The 23,135-nt window shown below is 35.7% G+C and overlaps 4 protein-coding genes across 4 annotated transcripts; 3 read left to right on the top strand and 1 right to left on the bottom strand.

Moving 5' to 3' along the window:
• The first annotated feature begins 299 nt into the window (after window positions 1-299).
• LOC103865897 (BES1/BZR1 homolog protein 2) lies at window positions 300-2,107 on the top strand. The gene is made up of 2 exons (XM_009143792.3): window positions 300-781; window positions 1,186-2,107. The coding sequence occupies exons 1-2, from the start codon at window positions 545-547 to the stop codon at window positions 1,858-1,860; spliced, it is 912 nt and encodes a 303-aa protein (XP_009142040.1). The 5' UTR covers window positions 300-544; the 3' UTR covers window positions 1,861-2,107.
• Window positions 2,108-2,359: 252 nt separating this feature from the next.
• LOC103865989 (UDP-glycosyltransferase 72C1) lies at window positions 2,360-4,901 on the top strand. The gene has a single exon (XM_009143887.2). The coding sequence runs from the start codon at window positions 3,188-3,190 to the stop codon at window positions 4,571-4,573; it is 1,386 nt and encodes a 461-aa protein (XP_009142135.1). The 5' UTR covers window positions 2,360-3,187; the 3' UTR covers window positions 4,574-4,901.
• A 1,939-nt stretch (window positions 4,902-6,840) lies between these two features.
• LOC103866076 (aminopeptidase P1) lies at window positions 6,841-10,646 on the bottom strand. Its single transcript, XM_009143985.3, has 12 exons — window positions 9,927-10,646; window positions 9,751-9,814; window positions 9,524-9,663; window positions 8,776-9,432; window positions 8,369-8,590; window positions 8,142-8,276; window positions 7,975-8,055; window positions 7,841-7,895; window positions 7,650-7,754; window positions 7,475-7,546; window positions 7,256-7,380; window positions 6,841-7,184 (listed from the first exon to the last, which is right to left on the bottom strand). Exons 1-12 carry the CDS (start codon window positions 10,017-10,019, stop codon window positions 7,017-7,019), a joined length of 1,917 nt encoding a protein of 638 aa, XP_009142233.1. The 5' UTR covers window positions 10,020-10,646; the 3' UTR covers window positions 6,841-7,016.
• Window positions 10,647-13,741: 3,095 nt separating this feature from the next.
• On the top strand, window positions 13,742-21,972 carry LOC103866178 (homeobox-leucine zipper protein ATHB-40). Its single transcript, XM_009144087.3, has 3 exons — window positions 13,742-19,202; window positions 20,452-20,777; window positions 21,489-21,972. Exons 1-3 carry the CDS (start codon window positions 19,118-19,120, stop codon window positions 21,729-21,731), a joined length of 654 nt encoding a protein of 217 aa, XP_009142335.2. The 5' UTR covers window positions 13,742-19,117; the 3' UTR covers window positions 21,732-21,972.
• The last annotated feature ends 1,163 nt before the right edge of the window (window positions 21,973-23,135 follow it).

Genomic DNA, 23,135 nt, shown 5'->3' on the forward strand with positions numbered 1-23,135 from the left:
AAAGTCATACAAATGTATTCGTAAAAGGAAAATTCTTTCACAAGACGACAACATGAAACTCTGTCGTCATTTTAAAATTTGTGAAAACAATGCAAATTATCACTAGAATATACTACAGTTTAACCTTTTTCACACCTCTTTCTAAAAATTACTAGTATAAGTTTATATACCACTTGATCAAAAAAAAAAAAGAAGTTTATATACCACTATAAAATAATTAAAATGCACAAGAGGGAAAAAAAGAAAGAAAAAAAGATACCAATTCATTGAATAGTGAAAAGGAAACCAGTAGGGGACCACAGCTCGTGCGTTACATTAATTAGACACGTGGAAGCTGACTTCCATAAGCGGTCCCACAGTTAGACACGGATCGCACGTGCGGAGACAAACAAAAAAAAAATTAAATTTTTATTTATAAAACCAGAGACGATGAAAGCCAATCCGCTTGAGAGTCACCAAAGAAACTCTCTCTCTCTCTCTCGTCTCCCTCGTGCGCCAGACTGACAAAGACATCAGAAAGATAAAGAAAGATCAAAGCTTTTCTATGGCGGCAGGTGGAGGAGGATCATCGTCGGCGGGACGGACTCCGACGTGGAAGGAGAGGGAGAACAACAAGAAGAGGGAGAGGAGAAGAAGAGCCATCACGGCCAAGATTTACTCTGGTCTCAGAGCTCAAGGTAACTACAAGCTCCCTAAGCACTGCGACAACAACGAAGTCCTTAAAGCTCTTTGCCTCGAAGCTGGTTGGATCGTTGAAGACGACGGCACCACTTATCGCAAGGTCAAATCCTTTTTCTCAATTCAATTCATCATCGATCTAATGAAAATATTAGTAATTTTATTTCTTAATCAGTTGAATTATTAGAGAGATTCTGAGATAAAACAGTAAAGTTTGATTATTATTTTTTTCTGAATATTTTTTTTTTAAGTTTGATTATTCGGACAGAACTATTGTACTTCTTGTCTGAAACCAATTTCTTATTCAGATGAATTATTAGAGAGACTCTGAGATAAAACAGTAAAGTTTGATTATTATTTTTTCTGACCAATTTTTTTTTTGTAAGTTTGATTATTCCGACAAAACTATTTTACTTCTTGTCTGAAAACCAATCAAAGTCATTGACTTTGACTTTGAAACTGCATCGTATTGTGTAGTCTTTGACTGATTCTTGAATTGTTCAACAGGGTTTTAAGCCAACTCCGACGAACTTCAGCACGAACTCATCAATCCAACCGAGTCCACAATCATCTGCCTTCCCAAGCCCGGCACCTTCTTACCACGGCTCCCCTGTCTCATCCTCCTTCCCAAGCCCATCTCGTTACGACCAAAACCCTTCCTCGTACCTCCTCCTCCCTTTCCTCCACAACATCGCTTCCTCCATCCCATCAAACCTCCCTCCTCTCAGAATCTCCAACAGCGCTCCCGTAACTCCCCCCTTGTCCTCTCCCACCTCTCGCGGTTCGAAGCGGAAGCTCATCACAGAACAGCTACCAAACGGCGGGTCTTTGCTAAGACACCCGCTTTTCGCTATCTCTGCTCCGTCTAGTCCTACGCGCCGCGGCGGTCACCAGACGCCGCCGACGATACCTGAATGCGACGAGTCTGAGGAGGATTCGGTAGAGGATTCAGGACGGTGGATTAGTTTTCAGTCCACGGCTCCTCCTTCACCGACGTTTAACCTCGTTCAGCAGACGTCTATGGAGATTGACATGAAGAGACCAGAGTGGGGGATGAATGCGAGGGGGTCAGAGTTTGAGTTCGAGAATGGTACTGTTAAGCCATGGGAAGGCGAAATGATTCATGAAGTTGGTGTAGAGGATCTTGAGCTCACTCTCGGTGGCACTAAGACAAGATGCTAAAGAACCTTGATCATAACAGAGCATTGTACAGGAGAGCTCGTGTGGCCCAAAGCCTAAGGGTCGAACCTTTTAATTACCGTTACATTCTCTCAGTTTATACTTCAATGTTGTACTTCTATGGTGATAATGTTATTGGAGGTATTAATGTGTGTTTAGTCACATGATTAAGAAATGTTTTTTGGAGATAATGTTATTGTTTTGCTGATTTTAATTGTTTTCTTTTTATGAGATATTGTGATTAGTTTTAGAGTTTGTTGTGTTGTGGACCTTGTGGGTGTTTTGAATAAAACGAAACCTCCACGAGCGGGTGATAATGGACCCCTACCATGTGCTCTCTTGGTCTGTTTTTGCTGGGACCTTATAAAACAACTACCTCTCTCAACCAATTTGCACTTATTTTATAGTATTACTATGTAATAATTGTTATCGCGTGTTGTAATTAAATACATATATTTCATATGTCGTAACTCTCACGATACAAGACAACATTTTCATCGCCCATTTGATATGAGGGAAACTCTGAGACGGCCCACGTTGGGGCCACGTGAGTCTGTATTTCTTTTCTTTTTATATATATATTGCCTTTTCCGGATAATGGTCATGTCTTGTGACTTGATGCGATTACATTACTTATCTTTTCCTTGAAATTATGCCTTATACAATATAATCATAATCACACTGTTCTCATAATTATCTACATATAAATTTATATGCCATGGCCCTAGATGCCTCGCCCTACCGGGATGTGTGGGTTTACAAGCTCATAATTTTCTAACAATCCATCAAAACAGATTGTGGGGAAACCAATTATGGTATGTTCATCGACAAGTGAAACTAATGACCATACCTAACTCTACTTTAACGCCAGTCTTTTTTATTTGAAGGAATTATAATTTACATTTGTTTAAATAAACAAAATTATATAATTAGTAAGACTCAACAAGGAAAAATAAACAAACGTCCAAAACAAGGAAAGAAAAAACAAGCACATCTCGATTCATGTTCCTATGCTTGGCTGAGTTGTTGGCCCATCTCATCAAAACGTCATCTTAATACGTAATACATGCAACGACCTAAACTTAATTAGCTCAAGCGATGGATATTAGCGTCTGTTATACGTTGGTAGAAAAACAACTTGCGTTAAATCCACGAAATGTTATGAAAGTATTTACCCAAATTTCAGTTCCATTTATGTTTTTTTTTATATAACATGTCTTCTTTTCAGTTTAACAAATGATAACATGTTACGATGTGTTCACTATATATTCAACACTAATCAGTCTAATCACCAAAAACATTTAAGAAAGCAAGAAAATCATTTAAAGGCATGGAGATTCACGGAGTTTTAGTGGCTAGTCCAGGCATGGGCCACGCAGTGCCCATCTTAGAACTTGGCAAACGTCTCTTGAGCCACCACGGTTTCAACCGTGTTACTGTGTTCCCAGTCACAGACGATGTCCCACGCTCAAAATCCCTAATTGGTAAAACGCTAACGGAAGAAGATCCTAACTTCGTGATCAGGTTTATTCAGCTAGACGTTTCGGGCCAAGATCTCACCGGTTCACTTTTAACTAAACTAGCAGAGATGATGAGGATGGCAATACCACAGATCAGGTCTGCGGTCATGGAGTTAGAGCCAAAGCCTAGTGTTTTCGTTGTTGACTTGTTGGGCACGGAAGCTTTAGCTGTGGCTAAGGAGCTTGAGATTGCAAAGAAACATGTTCTTGTTACTACCAGTGCTTGGTTTCTAGCTCTAACCGTTTACATGGCGAGTCTTGACAAAGGGACGTTGTTTAAGCATCTGAGCAGCTACGGAGCTTTGCTTATACCGGGATGCACCCCGGTTAAGTTTGACCGGGTTCAAGATCCGAGTGGTTACGTCCGGGAACTCGCTGAGTCTCAGAGAATCGGGCTTGAGGTAGTAACAGCAGATGGGGTGTTTGTGAACACGTGTCATAGTTTGGAGCCAGTGACGATCAGGTCTTTCTTGGATCACAAGAATCTCGGTTTGGTTATGAATGGAGTCCCGGTTTACCCTGTTGGACCGCTGGTTAGACCAGCGGAACCGGATTTGAAGCATGAGGTGCTGGACTGGCTTGACTTGCAACCCAAGGGATCTGTTGTTTATGTTTCTTTCGGAAGCGGTGGAGCGCTAACAGCCGAGCAGACAATGGAGCTGGCTTACGGTTTGGAGTTAACCGGGTTTAGGTTTGTTTGGGTGGTCAGACCACCCGCTGAACACGACCCGTCTGCGTCAATGTTTGACAAAGGCACAAACCAGACAGAACCAATAGACTTCTTACCTTACGGGTTTTTAGACCGGACCAAGGATATAGGTTTGGTGGTCAAGACATGGGCCCCGCAAGAGGAGATTCTTGCACATGAAGCAACGGGAGGGTTTGTGAGTCACTGTGGATGGAACTCTGTTTTGGAGAGTATAGTGAACGGTGTGCCGATGGTAGCTTGGCCTTTGTACTCAGAGCAGAAGATGAACGCGTGGCTGGTCTCAGAGGAGCTGAAGATCGCTGCTAGGGTTGATGCTGGGAATGGAGTTGTGAAGAAAGAAGAGATAGTTGAGATGGTGAAGCGAGTGATGGATGAAGAAGAAGGCAGAGAGATGAGGGAGAATGTTAAGGAACTGAAGAAGAAGACAGCAGAGGAAGCTGTCAAGAATCTCTCAACGCCTCAGGCTGCTTACTTCACTCAATACTAATAAGAAAAGAAAATAACAATTTTTTATAAAAAAAAGCAATAAACGTAATATTTCTATATGAGCCAAGAAGATACATTAACTGAGAATCTTGTAGACATGTGTTCAAAAAACATGGCCTTTTATTTTTTGAATGTCTGAAATTAAGGCAAATAATCTTTGTCTGAATAGAGAAGTGACAACATCTAATGAATAGACATCAGGGAGGGATTCAGACCAATACACTTACAGGTTCGGTAGCTTTCTCGAGCCATTCCATTTCGGTCTGGTGCAACAAATGATCCACATTAATGCTAAAATATCTTGTTTTTCAGTTTTCATCAATATTTTTTTAAAAACTTTTCATTAAAATGTTTATCTGTTGTGGTATGTGATTTCTCTTTTCTTCCCGTTATATTTTTTTGGTCAAATCTCTTTTCTTCCCGTTAATCCTATCTAATTAATTGGATTATCGGAAAAGATGAATCTGCGTTGGTTTTCTTTTCATACAAATATTTTTTTCTTGAACAATGTGTGTGTGTGTGTGTTCGAGAGTAATTTTCTCCACGCCTACATTAACTACAAAGTATCCGTTATATACACAAAATGAGAAAACATCTCTTGGGAAGGCAATAAAACTCGTCTTGAAAAGCTTCCATGTATCATTGGAAGCTGGTAGTGACTTTTTATTAAATGTAAATAGGCCTTGGAACCATATACTTTGGGAAACCCTAGTTTTGACCTCTTTGCTTATAACCAACGGCTCAAAACGCTCTGTTTCCATGTCTCTTTCTCTCTATAAATAACACTACTACGAATAGTTTTCTCCTAATTCACAAAACATTGACTTCAAACTTCTATACGTTTTCTCTCATTTACCGTCAATTTAAGTATGTAATTATTCCTTACACTTGTTTACACTTGTTTATGCGTGTTATGCCTTTGAGCTGGTAACACGCATAGCTCATGTTAGATTCATGATTTTGTACTTGCTTTGTAGCTTGAGTTCATGTCTCTCTCCTCTTTGTATTTCAGTTCAAATTTGGTTATCCTTTGGAAAATAGTATGAATCTGTTTGGGTTGTTTTTTGGCAGACCTTTTTAACCAGCAATGACTGCGCGTTCAGTCTGCAAAGGTTCCTGCTTCCTTCTTTGTATTTCCTGATGTACATAAACTGTGAAGTATGAGCTCAGTCACATACATACATATATGTTATTGCAGCAACGCGCTCAGATAATGATCGTTGCATGGAGAATTGTAAAAGCGGGATGTCTCCTAAGGAGACGGATTGGTGGTACCATGATGACAAGTAACTCGTCTTCTGGTTTGAGTTAAACCTTGTAATGAATCAATGACAATCATCTTTAGTGACACTGGATTCAGGAAGTTAACACAAATGTTGCTGCCTACGATAATCGTCTTCCACCCATCTGAATATATTCTCGCCAGAGCCATTCATGGACCATCGAGAGGTAACTATCACTCAGTTTTCAGTTCTGCCTTTTGCTTTTCATATATCAGTTTAGAATTCATGCTTGACTCTTGCGTAGATTTTGGTGATCATATTAAAATTAAGTTTACTATTAAAATTTGAATTCAAGACTTTCTAGTCTTCAAAGCCAAAGCAGATATCCACACGTCTTTTTTTTTTTTTTGAAAGAGTAGTGATAATACAATTTATTGCTCTTGTTGAATGTGTTTTGAGAAATTACTAGACTACTAGTAAAGTTTTGTTGTAGTAAATTGTTCTAAGAATCAGCATATGGTTTAAGAATGTGTTCCTTGTAAACATTTAAGAATGTGTTTTGAAATATTATTTGTAAACTTCTTGTTGTTGTAAACGAGACTGAGACATTTATCACAATTTTAAACGAGTCTCGACCCTATTACTAGATGTTAATGTTTTGTTTCTTGTGTAGAATGTGTTTTGAGAACCATATGATGTTCTAATGCAGGTACCTCGCCAGTTCTAATGTGTAGACCGGACCATGGATGTATGTTTGGTGACTCGGACATGGGCCCCGCAAGAGGAGGTTCTTGTACATAAAAAAGCTGGAGGGTTTGTGTGTCACTGTGGATGGAACTCTGTTTTGGAGAGTATAGTGAACGGCTGATGGTAGCTTGGCCTTTGTACTCAGAGCAGAAGAAAGAAGAGATAGCTGAGATGGTGAAGAGAGTGATGGATGAAGAAGAAGGCAAAGAGATGAAGGAGAATGTTAAGGAACTGAAGAGGAAGCTGTTATGAAGCTCTCAACGCCTCAGGCTGCTTACTTCACTCAAAACTAATTAGCAAATAAATCAATATTTTCTAATAACAAAGCAATAAACGTAATGTCAGCCAAGACATGTGTTCAAGAAACATGAGCCTTTTATTTTGTGAATGTCTGAAAATTAAGGCAAATAATCTTTGTCTGAACAGAGAATGAATAAGTCATTGATAAACATCTAAAGAGAGACATCTCTTGATTCAAACAAGTACACTTACAGGTTCAGTAGCTTTCTTGAGCCATTCCATTTCGGTTTGGTTCATGAACGGAGCCAAAATGTCCTTGCATTTCAAATGGTAAGTGTTTAACCATTCGATCTCTTCTTGTGTCAACTGCTCTAGATTGATAAGTTTCACTTGATAGGGTGCCTAGCGAGAGAGAAAGAGAGATAGTTACTCAGATATGTATGTTGATAACAGGAATGTAAGTAAGTAAGTACCCAAGTGATATGCTCGAACTGCAAGTAACCCTTGTCCCCAAAGTTAAATTCGGTTTCAGCATCATTGACCACAAGAACATTCTCTAGCCTAATACCAAAGTTCCCATCTTCATAATAACCAGGCTCTGCATAAGATTAAAAAATAAAACCAAGTTTTATTTCGAATATGACGTTAATTAAAAGAGGAAGATCAATAACAAGCTTTTATTGCATACAAACCATCAGTTACAGTCATGGAAGCTTGAAGAGGAACGTTCCTAGCATGAGGTCTGAAACTAACTTGGTGAGGTCCTGCATAATCATCCCAACAACATGACTTCCACAGAAAGTTAGTTGATATTTCAAATAGTTATCATTAAGATACAATATAAGAAAGAGGGTTCTTATCACTTGCCTTCATGAACGAAAAGGTAAGAGCCAACTCCATGACCAGTACCATGTCGATAATCCAAGCCGTACTTCCACAAAGGAGCTCTAGCAAGAATATCAAGTGTATACCCTGTAATTTCAGATTAATAGCCAATTAAGAAAATATAACATGTCAAATAGTCAAAATAAAAGTGATTTTGTGATCATAGACTATACCGCTTGTTCCTTTAGGAAACCGAGCATTTCCGAGTGCAACATGACCCTTGAACACCTAATAAGATGCAATCCCATTAATCATATATTAGACCATTGTGTTATTACAAATAATTAAGAACGTTACAACTTCATACCGCAGTGTAGCAGTCCTTTTCATGAGCTGAAGGTTTTCCAAAGTGAACCGTTCGTGTTATATCAGTTGTTCCATCCAGATACTTCGCTCAAAAGACATCAATAACATTTGTATGTTAGAGCAAATAAGTGAAGCTTCTACTATATATTCAATCATGTGATTATAAACCTGTGCTCCAGAATCACATAAGTAGATTTTGTCAGGATCCATCTCGGCACAAGCACCAGCCTCCGGCGAATAATGAATAATAGCAGCGTTTGAACCAACAGATGATATAGTAGGAAAGCTTAAACCTCTAAAATGCTGCAAACCACATGAACAACAAACGTTATATTATTAAAGATACCTCCACACTAAATAAATGATGTTAATAATGTACAAAAAAAAAACATTACCTCTTTGGCAGCTCGAAGACTTTCAAGCTTATCGCTCACAGTCAATTCAGTAAGCTTAGCGGTCTCACTAGTTGGTTTCTTCTTGTTAGACTCCGCTTCCAAAAAATATCCAGATGCTCCATATAGCTCCTGCATCTGTTGATCGAGCCACACAAGGTACTGGACAACAGCTGCACCGTCACGCACATGTGCCTTCTTGAGCCCATCTAGCTCAACAGGGTTCTACGCATAAAAGAGCAGAAGCAATATATATATATATATATATATATATATATAAGACATTAAATTTGTATACAAAAATATTTTAGACCCTCAAACTATTGAAGTCTTTACTATATAATCTAAGGTCTCCAAAATCTCAGGGTCGGTCCTGTAACACGTTTAAGAAGTCAAGTATTCATTATTACCTTTAAGGCTTTTGGGAGTGATAACGGAGATGGTTGCAAGAGGACCTTATCAGCATCCAATTTTGAATAAAGTGCATAGCAGCACTTAGCAGGATCCACCCATAACCAATCAGAATCAACCTCCATGTCCTTTGTACTTTTAGAGGAGAACGATAAAAAGAGTCGATCAGAAGCAAGCAACGCCACGTCCGAGATCACATCTGTGTACTCTCTGACCTCTACACCAAGCCCTTTGAAGTACTCACTAACCTCATCAGATACTTTCTTCTTGTCAACATAGAGGAACGCAGAGTCGGTTGTAACAATAGCAAAGGCGTGAGCAACGGGACAGTAAGCAACATCGGTTCCACGGATGTTGTATAGCCAAGCAACCTCGTCGAGAGCAGCGATGACGTAACCGCGCGCATTCTCTTGCTTGAGCTTTGACCTCAGCTCTTCGAGTTTATCGGGAACAGAGCGGCCAGCAAACTCCAAGGGATGAACAGCGAGGGGACTCGTCTGAGAAGGTGGGCGGTTTTGCCAAACCTCGTCGACAAGATCAGTTGTTGTCGGAATGAGTTTCTGATTCTTCTTGGCAAAGGACTTGTTCCATCTGTTAGCGGTGTCTACGGAGACACACCATGGATCAACACCTATGTTTGCTTCTTCAGATAGATTCTACATTTGTCCAAAACCCAAAAAAAAAAAATCAATGAACACAAAAAAAAATTAAAGAAACATCTTATTGAGCGTGTGATGAGTTGCTTACATCAGACATCCAAACTTCAAGGAGAGGATCTTCTCCCATACGCATTAGTGTCCACTCGTTGCTAAGCTGTTGGGTTGCTTGCAAGAAGTAGCGTCCATCAGTCCAAAGCCTTGCTTCGTTTTTCGTGATTAGTGCCAAACCTATTAATCAATTGTATGTGTGATTAGCGGTCAAAGATTAAATTAACGATTTAATGAGGTTACAGAAAAAAAAAACAGAACACAAACCTGCACTTCCAGTGAATCCAGACACGAACTCGCGGCGTTTGTCTCGAGCAGAAACATACTCGCTCTAGAACTCAGATAAAAACACAATCCGATTAAACAAAAAAATAAAGAATAGATATCGAAACTTTGTTGGATCAAATCTACTAAAACATGAATTCAAAGATCAGATCATGAACCTGGTGATAGTCTTCGGAAGGAACAACCAAAGCATCAAGAGGAGGAGAGTGGGAGGCCATTAGTGACCTCAAGGAAGAGAGAATCTCAGACATGATGGTGTTCGGTTCTGTTCAGATGTTCAATGTCCCAATCACCACAGATGCAGAGGTGGTTTGACTTGAGAGATGGATTATAAAGTACTTATAAACAGCTTTCACGTCTTCTTAGGAGAATCCAAATGGCTGACGCAATTAAACACAAACCGTATATTTTTTTCCCTACATTATAGCAATTTTAAATTTTACAAATATGTATTTTTCTATTGTTTTTGTTTTGATAAAAGAGCTTACAAGCAATGATGAAAAAGGTATTTTTTATATGATTATTCAGCTTGAGAAATTGAATAAAAGAGGGAAAAAAATAAAGAAGTAATTATATGGGACTTTTTGTTTTGTTTTAAGGTTGTGCAAGTCTCTTGACTATTGTAGCCATGTAGTTTCCTTGATGTTCAGCAAGAGCTAGTTCTGTTTCCGTAGCTTCTCTTGACCCATCACCAGCGAACACACCCGCTCCATAAGGTGAACCTCCACGGATCGAGTCCATCTTGAACATTCCTGCTCCAAATGTGTAGCCTATGGGGACGAATAGCATCCCGTGGTGCACCAGCTGTGTGATTGCTGTCCATCTGCAAAACAAACACCACATGGAATCAGCTAGTTTTTCACACTAAAAATTCAGAATAAAGGACAATAAACTGTTTCAGAGACTGACACTAAAACACATTATAAACTACCCTTACTCTACACTTGTTAAGATCAGTAAAACCCGCATTTTAACATTTAAGAACCTATCAATTAACCGGAGGGACCACTCCTCATGCCTAGAAATTTAGCAATTTGATGCTAGGAAAGTGAGAATCAAATATAATAATTTCATTCTACAATCCTATCCTATTCAAATGTATTATTATACTCCCTCCGTTTTTTATTATAAGTCGTTTTAGAAAAAAAAATTTGTGCCAAATTATATGTCGTTTTCGGTTTTCTATGTAAAATTTATTAATAATTAATGTTGTATGACCAATGGTAATATATCTTATATTTTTCTATTGGTTGAATTGTGGTTAGGTAAATAATTAATGATGTTTTTGTTTAGAAAATATAAGAAATTAATGGTTTTCTTAATTTACGTGCATAGCTGTAAAACGACTTATATTAAAAAACGGAGGGAGTATAATAATACATTTAAAGATAACACCCCACAAATCTTGGACCAAACCCAAGAGCAATCTAGAAAAACCTCCTCTTTTAGCTGTCTTTAGGGGCGCCTGTGGAGTTGATAGACATGCCACGTTTCCGAATACTATTTATGGAAATTTATAATCTTAAATTAAGGAGCTAATGACAAGATTTGTTTAGTTGCTAACCATGTGCTTAAAGCTCTAATCGTGTTTCGGAATGCAGAAGAAACCAAAGAGACAGGTTGGACCTCGAGAAATGCAAATGAATCAGCAAAAAACCGTTGGGTGAACAACATGGGGTATTTAATTATGCTTCATATCTATATTTATGGAAAGTATATCTAATTTTTACTGCATGTGAGTGTTTCCTGGACCGTCCACGTTGTGTTCTATCATTGAATGTTTTAATCGTAAAGATTGTGGCGGTGATTGTGTCTTAATTGAGCAATTGAGAATCTTTAATGTTATTTTAAAGGACCATAGATATAGGATTAGCTGTTTAGGGATTGGCATGCTTATTAATCCACTACAGAAGGATCCATGGAATTCTATTGGATTTTTTTAACCAACGAATATCAGCAATCAACTACTTCTTCAATCAGACAGGAAATGAAAACAATGTCTGTGTACAAAAATTAGCACCATAGTCATTTTAATTTTTAGATTTATCAAAATTTGAACCCAAGACACAATACCCATTGTATTTGTAATTATTTTTTAATGGAAAGCTATAATCTTAACAAACAGAGATGATATTGTGTAGATTTGTATGCATATAAATGTTAATTTTGATGATGGTTATATATAAACAACAACCATGATAATCATTTATTAAAAAAAATTGTATAAGAAAATTATTTTGTGTAAAAGTTAGATTAACCAGCGGAAGAAATACACCTATGAAGGTTATTATATTGACTGTGTTCAAAAGAAGAAAAAAGAAGAAGGTTTTTTTTTTCGAAACACAAGAAGGTTATTATATTGACAACAAATATGTTTATTTGTTTCGCTTTTCTTTGCGTCAGAAATATTTTGGTATTTTAACCACTAGTAGTTAATTATGGAACGGAGCATAATATTTCTTTACGATTATTTTTTCATTGGTTCGTAGCTGTGCATGGACTTTTTGCTTTAACGGCGACTGCGACACGCGAGAGATGGAGAGACTTGTGTCCCAATAGTTTTTCATAAAACATTTTGAGTGTTGACCCACCCAAAAAGAAGAAGAAAAAAAAAACATTTTGAGTATGCTTTATTAGTAGCTTTCAAGGTTCCTAGCTTTTACCTTTTTATCAGTGAAATTGTGACAACTAATGTTGCAGGCGTCGCTGACTCGCTATATCCATTGTTTGGTAAAACGTGGATTAGGTCAATTCTTATAACTTTTCAATGTTAATTATCATTTATTCATTTGAGAGAAATGAAACCAAAGACGTAAGAGCAGCAAGCTCAATCTTTCTATTTGCTGAATGCTGATACAAGTTTCTCAACCGCATGCGTATGAAATGTCCCCAACACTTCTACGTATCATCCTCCAAAAAAATACCATACGTATTTTAAATCAGCTGAGGAATATATACAAACATATTTATGTATGTATTTGCATTTGCGCCTCATATAAAAGAAGTTCAAGGCAATGGATCGTAGAGTGCATGCTCAAATTAAGGCGTAACTGAAGGAAAATATTTTATAAACAAAAGATTGGTCTAGAAGTGATTTTCCCCAAAAGAAAGTTTTACTTTTAAAAAAAGGTGTTGGCATAAACACAACCAATCATATAATTTAGAAGAGCACCAATACCAACTCCCCCTACGAATTTTGTATATTAAGGTACGACTTTCCAAATAAAGTAACGTATTGGATGAGAAAGCATATATACAAACGCGAAATTATTCCTGTTAGTAGTAATCGATTGGATAAGATTCCAAAATATTATTTTGTAGACTACCTAACATGTATGTGGTGTACGTCTATATACAGGCTTTACGACCCTATATAATATTTTGAAATAAATTTGATCAATCCAATGCATGTACGTATGTGCACATAACATAAGATATCAGTTTCTTTCCGTGGGTCTAAGATTTTGTAGCCTTATATAGTAATAGCGCGTCACATACTCAAGGTTTGGGAATACAAGTACTATTTACTATAGTAGTATACTTTTGTATAACTAAATAAACTTAAAAAAATTGCTGACGACGGAGTTGAAATAAATACTTTACTTTTAGACATTGCATATAGTAATTGGTTTCTTAAATTTGTATCAATGACTAACATGGTCTTAAAAGTTAAAACAAAGATAACATCTGAAGAGGACCATATTTTGATAACATGGTGCATATAAATAACTAGACCAACATATACCTCATATCTAATTTTGTTACCCATTAATTGAAGTAGTATATATAGAGGTTAACTTTTTGTGTAACACTTAAAGAGGTTAATTAGTATATAGGATTATAAATGGCTTAACGAGTAAGAAAATGTCCAGGCGAAATGGTATAGGGGCATGGTCTAGACGCAAACGACAACGAGAGTTCAAAACAATATTGTGGTTACATGAACTACCACGTGTCCGGACTCATATGTTACATCGTTACGTCTCATTTCCCAATTAGGAAATCTCTAAAGACATACGTAACGATTCCTTTACAAATTTCCCAAGTTCCATTGATTTGGTAAATATTCAATCAAAACGTGACGCAAACTATTTTGAGTTACAAGCAAAAAACCAAACGGTTCTTTGCGGATAAGTTTTTGCCTCTTTGGGTGGGATAAATGTGTAGAACATATCCCTATATGCTTGTCTACTTTGATATTTATTTTATAAAAACTTTGGATAGCTGGATTATGTACGATTATCAGTTTCTTATATAAATATTATTATTAGTTTGGATCAATTAACGTCAACGCTTTGTTTTTACATACAGTTGGACTATATATATATCAAATTAGCTCAATCTTTAACATGTTATTTTCAAAAAATTTGGTACATAAAATCTTAGTTGTTTCAGTGCCGAATTCATATGGGTTTAGTCTTATAGCAAATTTTACTTGATGTGAAAATCATCAAAAATATGTATTCATTTCTTGGTTCAGTTCAAAATGACTTGGTTTCGCTTTAATATTTTCATTTCAACTTTTTTTGTATGGTTCGAATTTGGTTTATCTAAACCGATCTGGATACGTCTCTAAACGAAATGCTGAAAACTGAAAAGCATGGCGGATGGCGGCGACCGTTATAACTTATGGGAGAACAATAAATCTAATTGGTCTGTACTCTCTTAAGAAACAAGTCAGGTTCCATGAACTGAAGACAGATGACAATTGACACGTGAACGAACCAACAAGAGATGTGGTCTCCTCTGCTGACTCATATAAAGTCGCCACGTGGATAATTTCATTTTCATAATCTAAATAAAAATTAGTTAATTCAAGTTCGGCATATATCGATCGACAAAGAGCGATGGGTAAATTATTAGGTGAAAGCTATATTTTACTTCACTTCAAAGTATTGATATTAGTTTCTTATTCTTTTGAAAGTTAACTTGAACTAAGTGTTGGGTTATTTGGGATTTTACTGAAAATGTTATTTTTTCTATGGTCGTAGGTTATGGAACAAACTCATACCGTCCAGATAAAAGTGTCTCAAAAAAAAATTATTTGAAATATGTTAAGTTTATTCAGATTAAAAAGGTTTTTTTTTTTATAAAAGATGTGACTATTCTTCTAGTTGTTTAGAATAATGTGAAACTTGATAGGCTGATAGCCGTACATGCCTAGGCGATCTAATTTAATATATGGTCTTGATTCGAACAAAGAAACTCTTATACTTTTGGAAGAACACTATTAAATTTGTTTGAGTATTATTTAGTATTTGTGTATTTACGACGAAGAGCTGATGTGATAAAATGAGAATCGATCAATCGGAAATCAATCGGAAAGAGTACCACATTAAAAATTCTCTTAATTTCTGATTAAAAATGTTGTTACATTGATCACTCCTCTTATACTGAGTTGAGCGTGTAACAAACAATAAAACCACTAAACATAATATTAAATTGATCGGTTTAGCATACTAAACCTACTAATCTATTTACATACTCTGTTAATTAAGAAAAACAATATACTAATTTCATAAGAACAACACCTGTTCGAAAATAACAACAAAGTGAGGAGTGAGGGAATCTTGAAATAAATTAAAAGCGAATGAAAAGGTTTAGAACATCATGTGACAAAATATTTATCTTATAAAATATGTTTTAAATTTTACTGGTGTCATATATATAACCCTTTTTTGGTGTCATATAATACTTTCGTTTTATAAACGATAAACTCGGAGACGTGTCTGCTTTGAATCGCAGCTAATGTACAGTAAGTATTGTGATCAATACAAAATTTTAAATCTTCTTTCGAGCGCATGCAAAATCGGAAGAGAAGGCGTTTTTGGGTTCTAAGTTGTACATTCTTAATTCGAATGAGTACACTAATTTATATTTCTTACACCTCCATTTAAAGATCATGACCTGACTACTGTCCTTCACTATTCCTTTGCAGATTCAGCGTTGAGTCAAATGAGCCAATCAAATTCCAAAAATATTTGATTACTAGTTAGCTAGAAATGTCAACATTTTAAAACATATTAATGCAACTGTCAAAATCAGGTCGACCCTAATAATATTCATGAAGTATGTACTACAAAACATCATCAATCCTAATTAGTTATGTAAATGGCTCACCTAAGTTCCGAAAACATGGTACGTATCATCACATGCCAGACTTTTTGGTTAGTACTTTTAATACAGATATTTTGGGCTCTTTCGGACATATATAGTTTTTTGGCAAAATTGTTTTACATAATTTTCTTTAACAATACTGAAAATTTGTATTGGGGAGTTAACTAGGGGAGAGAGATGTTAGGGTGGGATTGGAAGAACATGTTAAGGAGTGGAGACATGGCAGTGTTCTCAAAGCAGACACAAACAATTAGTAGAAGAAAGAGGGAGACAAAAGGCTTTAGCTTCCATTGTCTACTTCTATATGTTTTACAATTATGTTAATTATAAAGCATTCTCAAGACCACAAAAAATATTGTACGTACGTTTGGTCGTGTTGTTATTCGCCACGTTCCACTGTTGAATTCCTTTCGTATGGCTCCCATCATGTTCTTTTGTCCCCTCTTTTTTTCTTTCCTTTACATCCTCTCAGAATGAACAAACTTTAGAAAAAGATAACAATAAAAAACGTGACACATTAATTTTATTAACGTATACAAAAGCCCCAGTTCAACTTGGGAGTGCGAATCTAGTAGTCACTTAGAATCAAGATATCCAAATGATGTATATGGACCGTGAGACTAATCGAGTTGAGTATTTGGGTTTGTTTTCAATTTTTATGTATATATATCATATCACCCATTCTAACATTTTATAACTAAAATTAAACAAACTCATCCATTCTAACATTTTTCTCAACAAAACTCATCCATACTACGTATTGTGTTAAGTAAGGAATGATCTGTATTATGTTAAGCATATAACTATTCTATAGTGTTAACTCGGTATTATATTTTTAATATCATAATAATTATAATGATAGACCTTTAGAAGTAAACACTCTCCTTAAGACAGACAGAGAAATATCTTTACCCAATTTTGGAGGCCATTGGTCCAACATCTGTAAGGAGATTCCTCATCTACAAGCAATTAACATCATGAACATGGACTAAAACCCCCGTTTTAAGATAATCAACTAAAACTAATTAATGATTTACTTCGGAGTTGTAAGATGACGACAAGTCCCTACTACACTCCAACTATTTTAAAGTTTCTACCCTTTTTCTTTTTAGATGCCCAAGAATATCCTCTTTGGATTTAGACCATTTGAGCAAGTAATCTAAGTCATTTGTTTCCTCATTGGCCACCCTTTTTTTCTAACCTTTAGTAATGAAAATACAACATTTCAATTTTGAAAGTGTAAATTTTTCATTTTTGTAGAGTAATATATTTTATTGGACGTTTATAATGTCTAAGTTTAGATTCCGTTTTTACTACTGTCCCTCGGCATATTTATATGAAGCAATCCTATAGAGCTCCAAGTTTTACGAAACCTACTTAAAACTCAATTTAAGACTTTAGCAATTGCGTTAAAAAAACAAGTCTTTAGCCATTATTCAATGTATATAATAATTAATATATAATCAGTATGATTATATAAAATATGATATTTGAGTTTTACTTTGAAGTTTTTTTTTTGCTTATTCTAGATCTTTGAATAATCATCCCTTAGCATGTCTTACTCATCTTTGAATTTTGTCAACCGGTGCGGTAAAATATATAAAGTTGTAAACTAAAATCTTAGGTAAATACGATTTGGCAATTTTGTCAACCGGTACGGTAAAATATATAAAGTTGTAAACTAAAATGTTAGGTAAATACGATTTGGCTTAATTTCTAGCTCTAATCTACTAGCAAGGGCACCGATTATCTTTCCCAAAATATAATAAACAAATTTCTTAGCCATGGATCCCTAACCACGAATGAAAAGAAAACAAAAGAGAAACAAATTCTAAAGTATGATGATCGGGACTGATTGGGTCGTGGAAGACATTGATACAAGTGAATGTCCTCTCCATTGGACAGTAGAGTCTCATAATAAGTCCCTTATCTAGTGGTGTTCCCTCCAAACTTTTTATAGTTTCCTAGATGCTCGCAATTATTACTTTCTACCATACGTGTAGACTGTGTAGTACATTACTTCTTATCCTTCGATTTTAGTAATGAATAAAATTTTCACTTTAGTAAGTTTCACGTGCCAAGGCCTTCGACTTTCCTTCTCGTATCAATGACGTATAAAATATAGAGTATCGTAAGTGATGTATTGTACTGTACTTTATATGGAGCGCGCCATCATTTTTGTATATATGTATGAAGCAAAAGTTCCAATTAATGGGTATCGACCATATTTTAAATTTTTTTTGTCTCTCGTATGAATATTGAGTATAACAAATGAGAAACACTTATACATATAATAATTTTTATCACTTTAAATTTTTTTTTGTTGTTAATGCTTTTATTGACTATTTTTTGTAGTACAGTCCGTTCAGGTTGGGATCCCAATAGTGGATATTCTTTACAAACAAATGAACAATAGTCGTCGTACTACCAATATAATGGTGCTGGCTTTGTGATTGTTCATCACAATGCACGATGACTATGTCTTAATTAGATTTGTTAATTACCTAAACAGGAAAGCCTAATCATCTTCTTTACGACATTATTTTGGATCTCTTTTGCAGAGCTATACATACATGTCTACATGCATACTAGATTATTAAAGGTGTTTTATAGTTGTGAACGGAGAGGTAAACGCAAAACTAAATAAGATATCGCGAAGACTACGAATATTTATATTAATTCAATCAATGACATTTAAAGTCTTTTATTAGTTAATTTCTAATTATAAAATAATGTTAAAAGAGTTATTCATTTAGAAGTATTTTTTTGTGCACCAAGAAGTAAATAATCATTTTAGTATATAAATCATTTTATTTCTTAATGTACCAATTGGAGGAGGGGGTGAAATATTGAAAAACTAATTGACACTTGCAGATGAGTTTTAAATTAGTCAATTGTCTCAGTTATCAACGTCGTGTCTTTACAATATGAAACAATATTAAAGATGGTGTGATAAAGAAACCACTTTAACTAATCCTCCTAGTTTTAACACAGAAAGACTCACAACGAGTCTCGGGAGTGTAATTATATCCAGTGGCAGTTTCGAAATTTTCAAAAACAAGAAACCTACATCAGGAAAATAACACTTCATACAAAAAAAAAACTCATTTCTTGGCACTCTACACCCCCTTTATAAATCATAGGCCTTCTTCCTCTTCCCCAGCACAACTTCTCTCATCTCATAAAAAGTGAGACAAATTTAGGATAGAGAGAAAGAGAGAGATCCAAGAACATGAACCACACTCTGGATGATCAGAACATGGCTTTTATCTCTCAATTGTACCCTGATATCTACACTCAGATAGTACCACAACAAGGTTTGTCCGAAATTTTCAATCATCTTTGGTTTTGAATTACGAGAAAACCAACATTTAATGGATTTTCTAATAAAAGGACAAAGTGGGTTTGTTTTCTTAGTTAGTTTATCTGAAAAATCAATCTATTTTATCAATCAATCTATTTTTCTGTTTTGTTTCAAGACCTGGAAACCCCACAAATTTAATGGAAGAAGTTATACAAATTCTAGTGGGTTATCTATTAGAGCATCTCCATCAATGGTTCCTAAGCCTGAGTTCCTAAGTAAATGGGATTAAAAAAAAATAAAAAAGGCTAATTAAAGGCAGGAACGCGCCTTAATTGAGGAATTAAAGGAATGGTAAGGAACCCATACGTGGCGCACTCTCATTGGACCGCTCTTTTATTGTCTCTCTCTCTCTCTTCTCTGGGGTTTCGACGAAACCGAAGACTCTCTTCTCTCTCGAACACTCTCGATGTTCTCTCTCTCTATCTTCTCTCTCGACGATGCCGGCTTCTGCGTCTCTCTCGATGAGTCCGTCGCGTGTCTGAGTCCGTCATCTCTCTCGTTCGGTCCGGCTTCTCCGTCCCTCCATCTTCTCTCTCGCTCCGTCCCTGTGTCTTCTCTGTCAATCGGTGATCGGAAACGGTTCCACTTCCTCCCGAAGCTTCTCTTCCGGCAGCTCTCCGAGACAGAGTCCTCCCCTTTTACGTATCTTCTCGCCGACGTCTCTCATCCGTAAGGGTCTGCTTATTTTTCAAAAAAAATATTTTTTGCCATTTGGGTTTTTCTGAAATTGTTGTTATCTCATAGAGATGTGTTTTAGAACTTGTCTGTGTTTGATCCTTGTTTCGTGGTTGTTGTCTGAAACTTGCATGTGTGTTTGATCCGTATGAATGTGATCCGTTTGAAACATGATTCATAAGAAAACAAATGATTTTAAGCACTCCATAGGAGTTCTCCCATTGGAGGAGGAAAACTATAGAGCCACTAACTAAGGTCCTAAACTTACCAACTCACATCAAATATTCTTAATTTAATCATTAGGACCTCTAATGGGTCCTAATGGATGGAGATGGTCTTAGTCTTTCCAAAAAAAGAAGTTCTCGACCAACACGCGTAGGCCTAAAATATTGATATAATCTACGTGCAGTGCATGTAAACACACATCAAGAAACTAAAAGTAAAGAAAAGATCCAAACATTATTTTATATAACACGTTTCTGTTTTTGGCGAATTACTAACTTGCTTTTTATTATTTTGGACGGTAGGTGAAGTGAAGCCACCGAAACGAAGGAGAAAGAAGAGCAAAGTAGCGGTTGCTTCCGGAGATGGAAGCAATTGCTTGTTTAGGAAGAGAAAGCTTACCGATGAGCAAGTGAACATGTTGGAGATGAGTTTTGGGGATGAGCACAAGCTTGAGTCGGAGAGGAAAGATAAACTTGCGGCGGAGCTAGGGCTTGACCCTCGTCAAGTTGCAGTTTGGTTTCAGAACCGTCGTGCACGGTGGAAGAACAAAAGGCTCGAGGAAGAGTACAACAAACTCAAAAACTCACATGACAACGTCGTTGTCGACAAGTGCCGACTTGAGTCAGAGGTATAATTTCTTTTCTGTTATTCTATTTATCTTATATTTTTTTTGGTTCATTTTCTTCTAACTATGAGTTTTAATACGGGTAGGGAATAGTTTTAGGTTTATCATCATCAGTTTTATCCACGATTGTGATAATGATATTAATGGTAGATAGAACTAAACAAATATTTTCGTTAAAATGTATATCTAACTAGTTAAAATACGAAAATATTTTAGAAATTTGACATTTTCAACTTTTTGCAGAAATTTTAAACAAAAAGTTTCAAAAAATTTTTGTTTGTTTATTTACCTTGTTCTTTGCTTTATTTTATTAAAAATCTCAAAGTATTTCAGCCAAAAAAATTTCTCAAAGAGTAATGTAGTTTACACACTCTTTTGGCAAATTATCTTTAACTGGCATAAATGAACGTGAGCTCAAGGCTCGAAGAACTTTGCATATAAAAGAATAAATAAGTCACCAGAGACTTGAGTTGAGAACAGAAAAAAAGCGACATCGAACAGTAAATTGCCACCATATTACACAACATAAAATACTTTTATGCGTTCCGTACAATATTTTAATCTTTATAATAGTCGCTTGTCTTTGTCAATGAGACTCAAAATTATTGAGGAGACCCACTAACAAAATTCCTTTTTATTTAAAATTTAATCAAACGTTTGCATCAGCGATTAGTTGCTTAATGATAAAATTAACATTACATTTGTTTTCCTCAGCTTCTTCAGCTCAAGGAACAGCTCTATGATGCAGAGAGGGAGATCCAAAGATTGGCAGAAAGAATAGAAGGAGGCTCGAGCAACAGTCCAGTTTCTTCTTCAGTTTCTGTTGAAGCCAACGAGACGCCGTTTTTTGGAGACTATAAAGTTGGAGACGACGGTGATGACTACAATAACCTGTTTTACCCGGTGCCTGAAAACATCTACATTGATGGAGCTGAATGGATGAATCTTTACATATAAAATCACTAGCTAGCTTAATGTAATATTTTAATCGTATCAACTAGTGTCGTGAATTAGGGAAGACAATTTTAGGTAAATTGGTAGATTATATAGTGCTCTATTTCTAATGTACAAATAGTTATAATGACGATGGATGTCTCGCTAGTGTATTTATGCAATCTTGATGTAAGCAACAGTTGCTTGCGTACCTAATTATGAGAAATCTGTATTAATTGAAGCAACTACGTAATTTAGGTTCTCAGTTTCTCACCCTTTTTTATGGCGTCGAACCCATTCATATATTCGTATAATTTTTTTGTTACAAGTTTTCAATGTATGTATACTTTAAGTAACACACTGACACACACATATATATATATATATATCGCATAGTTAAGGCCTTGAGTGAAATTCTGTTCTATTATAAGTTTAAGTTACCGTATCCTTGTTCTAAGATATATGAAAGTTTAACATCTCGTTAGGTTATGAGTGGACGTTTGTTGAGTTAGATATTAGATAACTCTATTGATGGATAGGATTCATCATGAAAGTGACAAAATACATACCGTTATTACGACTTCAAAGTTTATATCTCGCCACTAGCAGCTCGTAGCTGTCTTCAAATATATTTTTTTTTACTAGCCAACAAGAAAAAAGTACGGCTGTAAAAGGAGGGTCGGCTACAATATGCTATGCAAGATTTTTTTCTAATATATAAATACATTGTAGAAGTCTAAAAGATAAAGGACTAGATGCAATGCACATAAGCAAAACGGTTGTTAAAACTTTATATCTTGATAGATAAGAGTTTGCCAAATTTAAATGAAAGAGGAGTTCGGATAGAATATACCTAATTTTGGTGAAACATTATGAGTCAAGTTTTATAGTCACTTGACAACGAATGAATAAAGCCTATACTATGTTAGAAGACAGTCATATTGGCTCTTTAAGTAATATATTGACCATTATCACCGGTGATAAGAATCGCATACATAAAGTGAAAATGTCTCGTATCAAAATAGTAAACATGAAATGATTACAATTATCATCTGGTTACATGCATTAGTATATAAGATGAATAATTAAATGGACCTGAGGCTCTCAAAAAAAGTTTGTGGATTCAAACCATCATTTAGTTTGATGGTCTCAAGTTCTTTTGGTAAATGTGTTTTTGTTTGAGGATCTATAATGGTAATAATAAATGCAAAATTTGCATAGCAACTATGTATACAGATAATCAAAGTGTTTTTGTTTTTGTTTTGACATGCATCATTAATAGATATTTGATTAAGTTGTTTTGGATTTGGTAGATGGTCTGATATTTTTGATCTAGACATATACTAAATCCTGATTCAAAATCATAAAACGGAAAAATTATGGTCTCATAAAGCTTAGAATATGTGGACCCACATAGAAAGGTTTGGC

The sequence above is a fragment of the Brassica rapa genome, chromosome A01 (assembly GCF_000309985.2).
Source record: "Brassica rapa cultivar Chiifu-401-42 chromosome A01, CAAS_Brap_v3.01, whole genome shotgun sequence".
NCBI classification, from domain to species: domain Eukaryota; kingdom Viridiplantae; phylum Streptophyta; class Magnoliopsida; order Brassicales; family Brassicaceae; genus Brassica; species Brassica rapa.

What these genes read in the sequence shown, in the direction of transcription:
- LOC103865897 (XM_009143792.3), top strand. Translation starts at nt 545, where the DNA reads ATGGCGGCAGGTGGAGGAGGATCATCGTCGGCGGGACGGACTCCGACG. An exon ending in ACGGCACCACTTATCGCAAG is followed by an intron (nt 782 to 1,185) that starts GTCAAATCCTTT and finishes ATTGTTCAACAG; the next exon opens with GGTTTTAAGCCAACTCCGAC.
- LOC103865989 (XM_009143887.2), top strand. Translation starts at nt 3,188, where the DNA reads ATGGAGATTCACGGAGTTTTAGTGGCTAGTCCAGGCATGGGCCACGCA.
- LOC103866076 (XM_009143985.3), bottom strand. Translation starts at nt 10,019, where the DNA reads ATGTCTGAGATTCTCTCTTCCTTGAGGTCACTAATGGCCTCCCACTCT. An exon ending in CTTCCGAAGACTATCACCAG is followed by an intron (nt 9,815 to 9,926) that starts GTTCATGATCTG and finishes TCTGAGTTCTAG; the next exon opens with AGCGAGTATGTTTCTGCTCG. An exon ending in TTGAAGTTTGGATGTCTGAT is followed by an intron (nt 9,433 to 9,523) that starts GTAAGCAACTCA and finishes GGACAAATGTAG; the next exon opens with AATCTATCTGAAGAAGCAAA.
- LOC103866178 (XM_009144087.3), top strand. Translation starts at nt 19,118, where the DNA reads ATGAACCACACTCTGGATGATCAGAACATGGCTTTTATCTCTCAATTG. An exon ending in TCAGATAGTACCACAACAAG is followed by an intron (nt 19,203 to 20,451) that starts GTTTGTCCGAAA and finishes TTTGGACGGTAG; the next exon opens with GTGAAGTGAAGCCACCGAAA. An exon ending in AGTGCCGACTTGAGTCAGAG is followed by an intron (nt 20,778 to 21,488) that starts GTATAATTTCTT and finishes TGTTTTCCTCAG; the next exon opens with CTTCTTCAGCTCAAGGAACA.